Source organism: Dipodomys merriami, unplaced genomic scaffold (assembly GCF_024711535.1).
Source record: "Dipodomys merriami isolate MVZ:Mamm:240054 unplaced genomic scaffold, mDipMer1.0.p SCAF_5, whole genome shotgun sequence".
Lineage (NCBI taxonomy): Eukaryota > Metazoa > Chordata > Mammalia > Rodentia > Heteromyidae > Dipodomys > Dipodomys merriami.
Genome location: NW_027206068.1, coordinates 43,654,562 through 43,667,917, shown reverse-complemented (window position 1 = coordinate 43,667,917; position 13,356 = coordinate 43,654,562). Strand labels below are relative to the sequence as shown.

Below are 13,356 nucleotides of genomic sequence, written 5' to 3'. Positions count from 1 at the left end.
TTGCAATGGGTCATCCTGTGACCTTGTTTCAGCTTTAAATGACATATTCTTTATCTATGTTGTTCATTGGCTCTTTGAGCCACAAACATACTCTTGTCTCTCAAACAATGACCAAATCCTAACCTGACATTGGCTTTCCTTGCTAATCATTGGTATTTCTCCTATCCTGAAATGCTGTCAATAGTTAGTGTCCACTGTCCTCCTTCAACCACGTCTGTCTCTACTGCTCCACTGAAATTGCACTCATTGAGATCATCATGACCTCTTCTTACCTCTCCTGTGAATTCCTCCACATTTCTGGTATTTACCATTGCCACATTCTCATGTCTCAGCACCTGTAGCATAGGCAACTTCCAGGTTGCACTCACATCCACCCTAACTCACATGCTATTAGTAGTTTTACCTTTGGGAGTGAATGGCTGTATGCTGAGCAGTGTCATAGCTATATTTTTACCTCAGCTATTACGAATACCTTTGGTATTGTTTTGGTCCGCGTGTTTGTCACTTCTCCAAATCATGTGTGTAAATTTAGTCTTCAATTTGATATATATATATGTATATATACATATATATATATATATATATATATATATATATATATATATATATAAACACATATTGTCAGTCGTGGGGCTTGACCTCTGAGCATGGGCACTGTCCCTCAGCTCTTCAGCTCAAGGCAAGCACTCTACCACTTGAGCCACAGAGCCACTTCCAGTTTTCTGAGTGGTTTATTGGACATAAGAGTCTCACAGACTGGGCTGGATTTGAACTGTGATCCTCAGATCTCAGCCTCCTGAGTAGCTAGGACTACAGGCATGAGCCACTGGTACCTGGCTTTCAACTTGATAAAATTTAAAGGTGGGAGTTGTAGGTGTTAATAAGGTCATGTGGACAGAGCCCTGTGATTGGGATTAGTGCCCTTATAAAAGAGCTCGAAGGAGGTTGCTCACCCATTTGGTCACACAAGGATATAGTAGGAAAGTGTCATCTTTTGCTGAGATCCCTGAACTGATCCTAAATTATTGGTGCACTAGATTTGATCTTAGACTTCCCAGTCTCCAGAACTGAGCAATCAAGTAATGTTGTTTGTAAATTACAAAGTTTAAGGTATATTATTATAGCTATTTGAATAGATGGATACAGCTATTTTCAATTACCTCTAAGAAATTCTGGGCACCTTTTTGGGCATGCCCAGATTGCTGATTTTTCCCTCCAACCCAAGTGAGCCTATTCTCCTTTTTGGTCCACTTCCATCAGGTGCCTAAGGCTGGAACATCAGAATCACCATAGATTGCCTCTCAAATCAAGTCAATCAGGCATTACATCTGGTTGACTTTAATCTCTCAGATTTGTGTTCTTTTGTATAAGTTTACTGTCTAAATTCTAGTTCTCATCTAGAGATCAACCTAGGGTTAAATGTGAACTTTTTTTCTCTGTCGTTACCATGCTGGTATGGAAAAGAACACAGGCCTAAAGGTTTTTTTTAATTAATAAAATAGTTTTACGTATAATCAAAAAATTTTACCTATCAATGAGGTTCTGTGTGATATTTCCATACATTCATCTTGTGTGCATGGATCAAATCCAGCCCAAAGCCTTGTACATACCAGGCAAACGCTTTTTCTCAAGTCAAGTCTCTAGTCCCAAGAACTCAAGTTTTAAGGTCATACAAAATGAATCCAGATTCTTCTCTTACACACCATCCAAACATGCTTATATTTCATATTCTATGGACTATCTACTCATAGGTTTATTCTGAGGATTTAGTGGACATATCTATCTGCCTACCGATCTATCTATATCTATAGCTATATCTATATCTCTATATATCTCTATATACATTTTTGTATATATGTATATATACATATATATATACAAAATATATGTTTTTATACATATATTTGGCATATCCATCTAAATGTAACTATCTATATAACTATATATAAATATCTATCTATATATAGTCAGTAGTGGGTCTTGAACTCAGGGCTTGGGCACTGTCCCTGAGCTCTTTTGCTCAAGAATAATGCTCTACCACTTTGAGCCACAGTGCCATTTCTGGTTTTCTGGTGGTTAATAAGAAATCTCATGGTGGAAATAAGAATCTCATGCATTTTCCTGCATGGGCTGGCTTTGAACCATGATCCTCAGATATCAGTCTCCTGAGTAGCTTGGATTACAGATGTAAGCCACCAGCTCCTGGCTTGGACTAATATATTTTAAGCCTTTAGGATGATGCTTGGTATACAGTAGGAGTTCAATACATGTTGGTATAGGTTGTCCATAAAAATTTGTCTTTCATAGTATTGCAATCACACTTTTTAAAATTAAATTTTGATACCATCTTAAAGTGATTCTCCACTACCCAGAAAATATCAAACTGCAAAATCAAATATAGACTTATCCATCCAGCCTCATCTCCTGACTGTATCCCTTCCCTCTAGCCATTTGGATGGAAATGGTGGCTTATGTATCTGTTGACTCAGCTGCCTGGAACGCAGCCTGGCTCTCTGTTTGCCAGGAAAACCACTCCAACAAAGTTTCTGCTTCAAAGTGAAGTCCTCCCTGACAGCGGTTTCATGATGAAACTCCGTGTGGTCGAGGGTGGGTGGGGTGAACTTAGAACGTGTAATGTGTGATGTGTTTTAATCCTCTCTTCCTTCAGGCTGCCTGTGTTCTGCTACAATTCCTATTCTCAACTCCAGACGTCTCCCCCCACCCCTGCTTTTCTTTTTGGAAACTTTCTTCTTCATTCTTGGTACAGTCTTTGGGAACTTTCTAGAAATTTCTATCAGTACTTGTTTCACTGGGACAAACTATTCATAGATCCTTCTTTGCTGGATGTTTCCACCATGCCCTCCTAACCCCTGGTCTTTCATTCCATAGGAAAAGCTTTTTACCTGTTGTTAGCTCTCCCTACTACCTGCCTGAAGCTTTTCACCTCCCTCCCAGGTAAGCTAAGAAGCTGACTCTCAAGTAGAAGCTACTCATGTAGTTCTTTCAAAATAGTGAGTGGGTCAGCTTCTTACTTGCTTTCTGGGGTTATTTTACTGTTCCTGAACTCCAGGAAAAAGTTCTGCTTCTTTTAAGCTCAGAAATCTGGCTCTATCCATCCTTTAACTCTTCCAATCTCCTCGAGACTTTTCTGAATACCTCAACACTGTGGCCAGTGTCCCAGTACATTTGTTTCTATGCCACTGTGACAATACTTGAGAGAAATGGTTTCATGATGGAAATTTTTATTTGGACTCATGACTTCAGATATTTCAACCCATCCTGGTGGAAAGTGGGTAGAAAAGAACAGCTCACATTATGGAAGCACAAAGCAGAGAGGGGGTTGAGCTCAGCTCATGGACATTCTCCTTTTCCCTCTTTTATTCCAGCGGGGGGCCCCAGTTATGGGATGGTCCTGAAATAAGTAGTTCGGGTCCAGCCTGAGCCATCTTGTCCATCTTGGCCTACCATCTTAGATGGTAGGGTCTGGGATCTTGTCTTCTTGGTGGGGGAAGATGAAGCCCCACCTCCCAGGTGATGGGCATGCCTGAATTCCTGGAAGCAGGGGCAGGCACTTGGCTGATAGGTTACTAAACCTGTTAGTCTAGTGCCTGGGAGTTTCCCATGACTCTGCCCCCTGACCTGACCCTACTTAGGGCCAGACTAGCTCAGGTGCCATTATGCCATGCCATCTGTCTCTGTGTTAGTGTCCTGTCTCCTGGCTCTTCTCTGGTCACCATGGCATCCCAATCCAGCTCTCCACTGGAGTTGAATTAGTTTGTTGATACTGTTTTTGTTCTTTCTTTTATCTCTGGCATTCATGGCTCAGTTTTCTAACAATGTTAAGTATATTTGCTGGCTGCTGGTCTTTGAGACAGAAGTCCACCATGCAGTTGCCAGCCTTTTAATAAAGACTCCAAGATTTGACCTCTCAAAATGTGGCTTCTCTGTTTTCTTACCTTTCAACAGTACTACCTGCAATTCACGATAGGTATTCCCCTTTTAGTTTATCCTCTCTGGAAACCACCACCATTGATATACCCAGAAGTATGTTTTACTAATCTCCTGGGTATGCCTCAGTTCGATCAAGATTAGCCATCACACTTAGGATGGCCATTATTCTTGTCTGCTCCAAAGCCTTGACCTTTTGTCTTTATGACCTCCATAATTCCAGTGAATTTCACCTTCATTAGATATCAGCTGACATGGGACCACAATCTTGACAATGACCTCCTCCTTTAACTCCTCCTCTTCCTCATTCTTCAAAGTATGATAGTTGTAAAATACCAAATGTGTTTTTCTTCCTAACAATCATCTCTTCTTTTACTAATTCTTTTGTTCAATTATTTCCTTCATGCCTGCTCTTTGATTTTATGGAGACCTCCAATCCTTTGGTCCCTTTACTTTCTCTTGCCTGCCTTCATTTCCTTGCTGCTTCAGTTTATTACATCAAATGTTTTCTTGTCTAGTTTCCATGCTCTGTTGTCTTTGGATCACACAGTGACCAGGCTGCAGCCTCACATTCACATAACTGTCCCCGCCTTGTCCATGTCACCTTTGTAGTGCTGACCTCCCTTGGAAGAAAGCAGCCCTGAAAATTGGAGCCACTAAAACATTCTGTTCACTAAACCCCATGGCTAGGATATGGCCAGGATTTCTTCTTACTCTCCTCTGTTCAAGCTGAACTTTGTTCCCTTCACTGTATCCAACTTCCATTTAATATAATATTGACTCTCTTTACTTTGTTGAGAAAATAGCCATCATCAGAATTTGTTTCACTTTGGTTCACTAAACCTGTACACTTATACATATTTGTCTCTTTCTTTTGCTGCTCTCTTGTTAAGACAGAGGAAATGTCACTGCTCAAATTTGAAGTTCATTTCCCCTGCCTATGTCATGGATCCCATTCAAAACAACATTTTAATGGCCCCTTTCTACTTTCTATTTGTTGATTTTCCACTCTCATTTTTTACTGGTTTTTCTGTAACAACAATATTCTCAAGAGTCTCTACAATTTAAAAAAGAAGCACAGAAAACAAATTTTTGATTTTTCCTCATTGCCTTCTCACTTTCCCCTTACTTCTTGACCCATTATAATTTATGTCACATCTGTAATATCGTCCATCTGTCATGAGTACCACTGGCTTCTGAGGTAAGAAATAAAATGGATATATTTCATTTTTGAAGTATTGGTCATTTTTACTCTTTTTTGTGATTTTTCTTAGTTTTTTTTTATTGCAGATGATTTAAGACATATTAAAAATCAGCTTACAATAATTATCAACACATCATCTATATCCAAGTTCTGCCCATTTGAAACTGCCCATTTTAAGCAAATCTCTGGTATCAGTATATTTATTGCAAATATTTCAATAAGAATCCGTCTCCCTAAAAAAGAAAAGCACCTAAAATGATCATAACATCATTCTCAAACCTAAAATGATAATTTATAAAAATCGTCAATAGACAAGGACTTTTCTATCGTATTTCTCTGTTGTACAAGTACTTGTCTAAGCTTTTTAAATTAGCTGATCATTTATACATAAAATTTATATTTTGAGACTTTGAAATATCTCAGCTTTGGGGTGGGGGGAGGATTGGGTGGGGGGGGGACTTGGAAGGGATGGGAAGGGGAAACAAAGGAGGAGGCTACAATGCTTGATAAGAAATGTACTCATTATCTTGCCCATGTAATTGTAACCCCTCTGTACAGTTTTTTCACAATAAAAAAAGAAATATCTCAGCTTTTATTCCTTTTGATAGGTAGTTTCTACTTTCATTTGATGTTTTAAATATTTTATTGTAGAAATGAAATTATATATCCTATAGACATGCCCACAGTTTGAACTTGGCTTTGAGAACCATTGTTATCACTTAATTAAGATAGCTACATCTCCTATTGCCTGCAAACTGCCTTCTGTCGAGTATGGAATGCACCTTGCAGACACCTAAAACTCAACATGTGCAAAGATCTTCTCCAACATATCCATTCTTCTCTTAGGCAGGGAAAGCTGCCCAGGTCATGTACCTGGCTCTATATGCTGATGGCTCTCTTTCTTTCTGCGTCTCATCAAACCAGTCACCAATTTCTGAGACTTTTATCTACACACATCCATTGACTTTTTTCCATTCCAAATTACTGGTCAATGCCACTACCATTCCTTCCCTAGGCTACCTAATAAATTTCTTTTTAACACATAAACAATATAGGGATATGTACCCACTTAAAAACTTCCAAAGCTGAAAAAAAAAAATAAAAACCAAACAACAAAATAATAAAACAGATGACTCAAAACATAGACCTATATTCCCATAATGTATGTAAAAATAGATGCTATAAAGGTCTGGGTAAAGATGATTCAATTCATGTATCTGGTCTTAGTGTTGGTGAAAAATACCTTGAATTTTATCATTATTTGAATCACTTAATTTTTTTTTTTTTTTTTTTTTTTTTTGTCGGTCGTGGGCTTGAACTCTGGGCCTGGGCACTGTCCCTCAGCTCTTCAGCTCAAGGCCAGCGCTCTACCACTTGAGCTACAGCGCCACTTCCGGTTTTCTGGTGGTTTATTGGAGATAGGAGTCTCACAGACTGGGCTGGATTTGAACCATGATCCTCAGATCTCAGCCTCCTGAGTAGCTAGGACTACAGGCATGAGCCACCAGCGCCCAGCTCACTTAATATTTTTAAGGTTAGACTGTTTTCAAGCATTAAGTCAACATTTAAAAATAAGGAAAATAGATTGAGAAGGTAATCATTAACTAGCTCTGGAGTATAAATCCATACCCAATACTACGTATAAGAGGCTTTAGTTACAACTGTACCATGGAAGAAAAAGCCATCCTCTTTCTTTACATATTACCTGAGAATTTTAGTCAAGCTCTTCTTACCTTTGTAGTCCAGAGTTTGACAGTCCAGTCAAATGATGAGGTGACAAACAGGTGAGAAAAGTCGATGGGGCCCACTGCCATGTGGCAGTTAATTCCCGTCACTGGCCCTTGATGACCTTCGAAGACCTCACCAATGCCTGCCTTGCTGTAGGAAGAGCACATGTGAGCAGAATTTCAGTGACCTTCCAAAATCAGTGACTTGTTTAAAAAAACACCTCAGCTCGATAGAATTACTTTCCCATAATTTAGAACAATAACCACATATTGCCAGAATAAAACCATTCTCTTGAGAGCAGGAAATTGTAAGCACAATAAACTACTTACAGTGATTAAAAAGCAGTATGGGTAACAAGTGTGTGTGTGTGTGTGTGTGTGTGTGTGTGTGTGTGTGTGTGTATGTGTGTTTGTGTACACATGTGTGTTGTTTTTAGAACTTGAATTCAGGGCCTGAGTACTGTCGTTGAGCTTTTATTACTCAAGACTAGCACTGTATCACTTGAGCCACACCATCACTTCTGGCTTTTTGGTGGTTTATGGAATATAAGAGTCTCACAGATGTTTCTGCCCTGCTGGCTTTGAACTGTGATCTTTTCAGCCTCCTGAATAGTTCGTACTACAGGTGTGAACTATTTTGATGGAAAAAACACAGAAGCTTTTGAGACTTTTGTTTCCAAATAGCATTTGTACATATACATGTTCCATTTTAACTCCTTTGAGATGAATTATTGGTTCTAAAACTCCATACATGTCTGGAGAGATAATTTTTCATTCTTTCAGAGTAATATCTTACATTCATTGAAAATCAGTATCTTAAAATGTAAATTCATAGAAATTACTGTTAGCCTGAAATAGGACACGTAATTTACATATAAAAATGATATTTTTCACTTTCCTGGAAACAGAAGAGAGGTTTACAAATCCATTTACAAATTCCACAAAGGGGAAGATACCATGTCTCTCTTGTTGCTAAGCATCTCGTATAAACTTAGTCTACAGTAAACACTGGTTGAATGAAACAGCAAAGAAAAAGAGAGACCTAAGTTCTCTTTTAAAAAGCAAAAGCACATGGGAGGCATAGGCATACACATTTGAAAAGAGTCACTTTAACAAAAATGGGATTATTCCAACCCTCTATCAGATAGTATAATGCATGTAATTATACACAATTCAGAAAATATATTCCAAAAACTATATTTAGAAATTCATGTGCATGAGGCAATTAATATGACAAAATTTTAAATAATGTGGGATTTTAATATTATGTTTCCAGGAGTAAAAATGAATCCAGTTATTAAAACATTTGGGGCCCCTAGAGCACCAATAAATGTCAATGTGCTCAGCAAAACTTGAAATCTTGAGTAAAATACTTCAGAGTGTGTTCTATGTAACAGGCACTCAAATATTATGCCCAGGGAAATGGCTAACAGCATTTCCACCTGTGATCATTTAAGTTTGTTCTAATGAACATGAGAAACTGATCTTTGAAGTGGCCCCTGGTGAGACTCTACTTGGTCTTAACACCATCCTGAAAGGGTTTATAAGGTGCAAAATAAGAACCTTGTTTAATTTATGGAAGTGGATTTGCACCTTCTCTATGTTAGGTAAAAAAAAAAGATAGAATTCCCTTTCTCTCTCCTATAGTCCTAGATAACCCATTTAAAATAACCCATTTGGATGCCTGATTCTTTATGACTTTGCTGAGAGCTGTATCTCATATCTAAGATGGATGATCAATGTAAAAGGCAAAATCAAGTTCTTGGTGAAGAGATTTGTGCTGTATGCCCAGGGATACAACAGTTTATTCTGGTAGTGCTTAAAAAGGACAAAAGCCACAAAATAAAAATATTCATCATGTAGAAGTTTGTTTACAAGAAATAAAACTTTTGTGCATGCATGCGTGTGTGTGTGTGTGTTTGTGTGTGTGCGCGCGCGCATGCGCGCGCGCGTGTGTGCATGCTAGTAGTGAGGCTTGAACTCAGGGTCTAGACATTGTCTCTTAAGTGTTTTTGCTCAAGGCTGGCATTCTTCTATTTGAATCACAGCTCCACTTCCAGATTTTTGGTGGTTAATTGGAGGTTAAAATCTCATAAACTTTCCTTCCTAAGCTGGCTTCAAACCATGACCCTCAGACTCCTGAGTAGCTAGGATTACAGGTGTGAGTCACGAGTGCCCAGCTTTAGACAAACTTTACAAAATCTAAAAAGCATCAATGAGTACATACTATAGATTCCACAGATGGCTAAGGGCCCACATACTAACGTGGATTAAATCAGTTGAACTTCTGCCTTACTGATTCTAGCACAGGTGCTTTCATTTGGCCCACTCCAAACGTTCTGTGTCTCATGTGTCACTCATTTTACCTGGGTACCAGTTGTTGTTGTTGTTGTTTTTAAAATTTTGATCTCATTTCATCTGTTTCCTGAACAGATTTAAAGGACATATGAATGACTCAGACCATCTAGAAATTTACCCTGACCAAGCAGGTGCACAGAAAACATCATGTGAATCAATATCAACTCTACATTGTAATTTTAGCCAGATTTTTGTAATAAGGAAGTGAGACATGAAACTGTGAAGCCATCTTTGTATCATGTGTATGTATGTATGTGTGTGGGATTTGCTTATTTAGAAACCAGAACAGCAGAAACATCACAGCATGTATTATTTAAGTGGGGAAAATACAGGTGAGTCAGAGATACTTGTAACCTGTACAAGTCACTAAAACATGAGAGTCTGAGCTTCCAAAAAGCTGTGGTTCCACATTATATCTAAGTAGGCCAGGATAAATGCAATGGTGAAAAGGGTAATGGATAAGAACTATGAAAGTAAAAATGAAATTATAAGCACCAGTGTGAACAGGATGATCCTATTAAAGGACAGAAAGCCATATGTTGAGTTGTGCATGTAATTTTGCCATATAGTCTGAATTATTGGAACCCACTATAATCAAATAGCTGTGTTTTTTCAAGAACATTTGCCAACCTCTTTCTCAAAATGGTGTTCTAATCTTTAGCAAACGAAATAGTGCTTTATGTCTCTCTTACAACAGGAAGGGTCTTCAAGAACTTCTGTCTATAACTTAGATATTGCCATTTCTTTAAATATTGCCATTTCTTTATTTCTTATATGCATTTATCACCTTTTGCTTACTAGTGCCTGGCACTTGGCAGAAAATCGAAGATGAAATGGAATAGTTTTGGAAGGAAAAGTGGCAGATGAATGAATAATGGAAATAAATGTGATCACTGCTACTATAGAAAGCAAAAGAAGAATAAATGAAGTATCCATGGCTTTGAATCCTCCTCTGATTATTCTCCTTAAATTTTCTTGATAGTTTGCTTCATTTAAATCAAGTATTTACTTCCTTAGTCCTCTATCCTCAACTTCAATATCTGTCATGTTCCTTATTATACTTTTACGATAGAGTAGGTTCTTACTAAACATTCCTTAAAAGAATGAATGAAAGAGATGAAATTCAACAGGACAAAGAGGAAAGAGTGGCTTTCTTTGCTCAGGAGAGTCAGAGAGGCTTCAACATGCTATGATCTCTGCACAGACACTTTATTGGTGAGGAGGAATTAACCAGGCCGAGAGAAATGTTAGAAGAGGTTTCCATGGGCTGGGAAGGTGGCTCAGTGGTAGAGCACTTGCCTTGCATGCTCAAGGCCCTGGGTTCGATTCCTCAGCACCACATAAGAAAAAAGCCAGAAGTGGCGCTGTGGCTCAAGTGGTAGAAAGCTAGCCTTGAGCTGAAGAGCTGAGGGACAGCACCCAGGCCCAGAGTTCAGGCCCCACGACCGGACCTCCCCCCCCAAAAAAAAGAATAGGTTTCCATTAGAGACTAGAACTAGAAGGTAGAAATTCATGAAGGCATAGAGGGACAGACAACATATGGGGATTGTTATCCTGGTACATGTGAGACTGCGGATTGCAAGTATCTACGTAAGATGTGGCTGAGAAGGGACAGGGAGTCTTATAGGATCTGTTAAAATGCTGAACACTTCCTTCAGACAAGCATTGATGAGCCTCCAAGGCTCATATAAATGGCTGAAGACCAGAGCAGATGTGTTCTTTAAGTTAATTAAGATGTGAAGTTAGGCTTTTTATGTCTTCAGAAATACCTTTTGGTTAGACTCTAGAACGTGATAGTAGTCATTCAGAAATGAGGAAAATGTCATTGGTAAGAAAACAGAAAATCACCTTCCATGACGACAAGCCGTGTAGACTGTACCCTCCTCACTGCCAACCACGAAGTTATTGACGTCCCCTGTCGGGAAAGCCATTCCGGTAACAGCAACGGACTTGGACTTATTGTACACCAACTCCATGCTCTCCTACCAAAACATGGTGTGGTTACATTTCCATCTGTCAACTCCTCACTATGCCAAAGATAGCATGGAAAAATCATTTGGCTAAATCATCTGTTTGCTTTTCACACAGCGTTACAAAAGGCCCCGGTAGTGCCAGAAACCACGCTTTACTGCCCCTGACATTCATGCTGCTGTGTATCTTTGGTTTCAGGCAAGCTGGATTTCATCAGCCTGTGCTGCTGCTTCCTTAAGTCAGGCAGAGATGACAGGTGAGAGTTTTGAAACTAATGGTGCAGAAACTAAAGATAATACTGTAATGATTACACTTGTCAGCTCTGGGCTTTAATAAAACACACAATACCCTTATATTTACAAACATTTTCAAAATCAATTGTTCATGAGAATACACATGTATTAATATCATATGTACTAAGCACACTTGTCAAAGCATGACTGTAGGTCTTCTGTGGACTGAAACCAGAAAATTGTCACCCAGGTCATAAAAAATAGATTTCAACAGGAACTAAGACGTCAGGAAGGGCAGCTGGTGGTGTGTGGGATCTAGATCTGCTGAGTGATGTTTAAATATGCATTAAACATAGTAAATAAAAATCTTTGATTTTATATAAAAATGGGTTGTTAAATTGAGAATTCGATGGTGTTTCAAAAGACACACTGCTAAATGAAGCATAGTTAAGTACGAGCAATATACCTGAATATTCCTGGCATTAAGTAGAGAATTCTAAGGTCTCATACTTGTTAGGCAACCACTCTACCACTTGAGGTACACTACATTCCCATTGTAATTTCATGGGATTGTAGTCTTTCAGTGCAAGCAGATCAGGCCATTTCAACCAGGAAGTCTGTGACCTGAAAACTCATGCCTACAGTATGTAGCCATGCTGACCATGAGGGTTTTGAATGTTCCTTGTTTATAAGATCTACATGTAGTAATGAGCCCATTAAGCTAAAGGAGAGGATGCTGTGGCAATACACTACCAACAGCAGCATTAGCTAGATGGTCTACTCCATCTCTAAAGTTAGCAACAAGGATGGTAATGTCTCTTGTTTGACCACTTCAAGAGAGAAAGAAACAAGAGTAATTCTAGGATGCTCCTATTCTGCCCTGCCATCCATAGAGACCATGCCATGAAATTCTTAATCTCTGTGCAGAGACAGGCGTCTGTGGGCAAGCTAGCACTAATAAAAATGATCTTGGAGCTCCTGTACCACCATCTTAACCTAAACAAACACATGTTTAATCAGTGAAATAGGTAATTAAAAATTTCTAAATTGAGGGTTTGCTCTTATATCTGTTTATAATCTCCATGCTTTTTAAAAGAAAACAATACATTGCTGAGAAATATAAGACAAAACCATAAAATATCCACACACAGTTCCAGACCTGTCTAACATTAAAAATCGGCAAAACCAGGAACTTAAATTTAAGCAGCTTATTAGCATTCTCTCTCTCCCCCCCTAAAATTCTATAAAGAACTGACTTAATTTCAGAATGATCTACAGCATAGAGACTTAAAGAGGTTCTTTCCAGCTCCCACATTTCCTTTTGCATTTTGGAACTTTATTGTCTTCTAAAATTGAGTGAGAGACATTCTAGAGTACTATTCCAGGAAAAGGAACAGGGATGTTGAAATGAAAAAAAAAAACTACTCCTAGATATTTTTTAATTTCTTGATGTTTTTCATGTACTTTGTCAAAAGCTGTAACAATAGACTTCATACAAAGAAGTGTGAAAAAAGTACGTGGTAGATGCATGCGTGTAGGTGTCTGGGTATGCATGTACACATGTGTACATTCTGAAACTTGCATGTAAATGCCTGCCTCCAGCAGTTTTTCCCACTCCTGTTCCTTTGTTTGGTTTCTATTACTGCAATCAGTAGTGGTTTGGAAACACTGGAACATTTTCATTTTCAAATTCTCATTTGTTAAGAAAAAAAGGCAAGAACCCTACTAACAAACATTCCAGAGTGGAAAACAGATGGTTGAACAAATTCTTCATATACACAGGTGGTTGTGTAGGGTACAGAAACAAGCAAGAACTGGAATTTCTGCGTACCTTTTCTTCAGAGCTCGCATCCATAATGGATGGCTCTGCAGAGCTTCACCCTCATGTATATTTGTTTTACCATGTTGATGGCCA

At 38.6% G+C, this 13,356-nt stretch overlaps 1 protein-coding gene across 4 annotated transcripts in view; it reads right to left on the bottom strand.

The window, feature by feature from the left end:
* Dync1i1 (dynein cytoplasmic 1 intermediate chain 1) overlaps positions 1 to 13,356 on the bottom strand; it is a 280,550-nt gene that overhangs the window by 52,281 nt on the left and 214,913 nt on the right. For all 4 annotated transcript variants that reach the window (XM_069996539.1, XM_069996541.1, XM_069996540.1 and 1 more), the window contains 2 exons: positions 11,086 to 11,219; positions 6,886 to 7,030 (listed from right to left, as the gene is read on the bottom strand). In XM_069996539.1, coding sequence (XP_069852640.1) covers positions 6,886 to 7,030; positions 11,086 to 11,219 — 279 coding nt within the window. The remainder of the gene's footprint in view (positions 1 to 6,885; positions 7,031 to 11,085; positions 11,220 to 13,356) is intronic.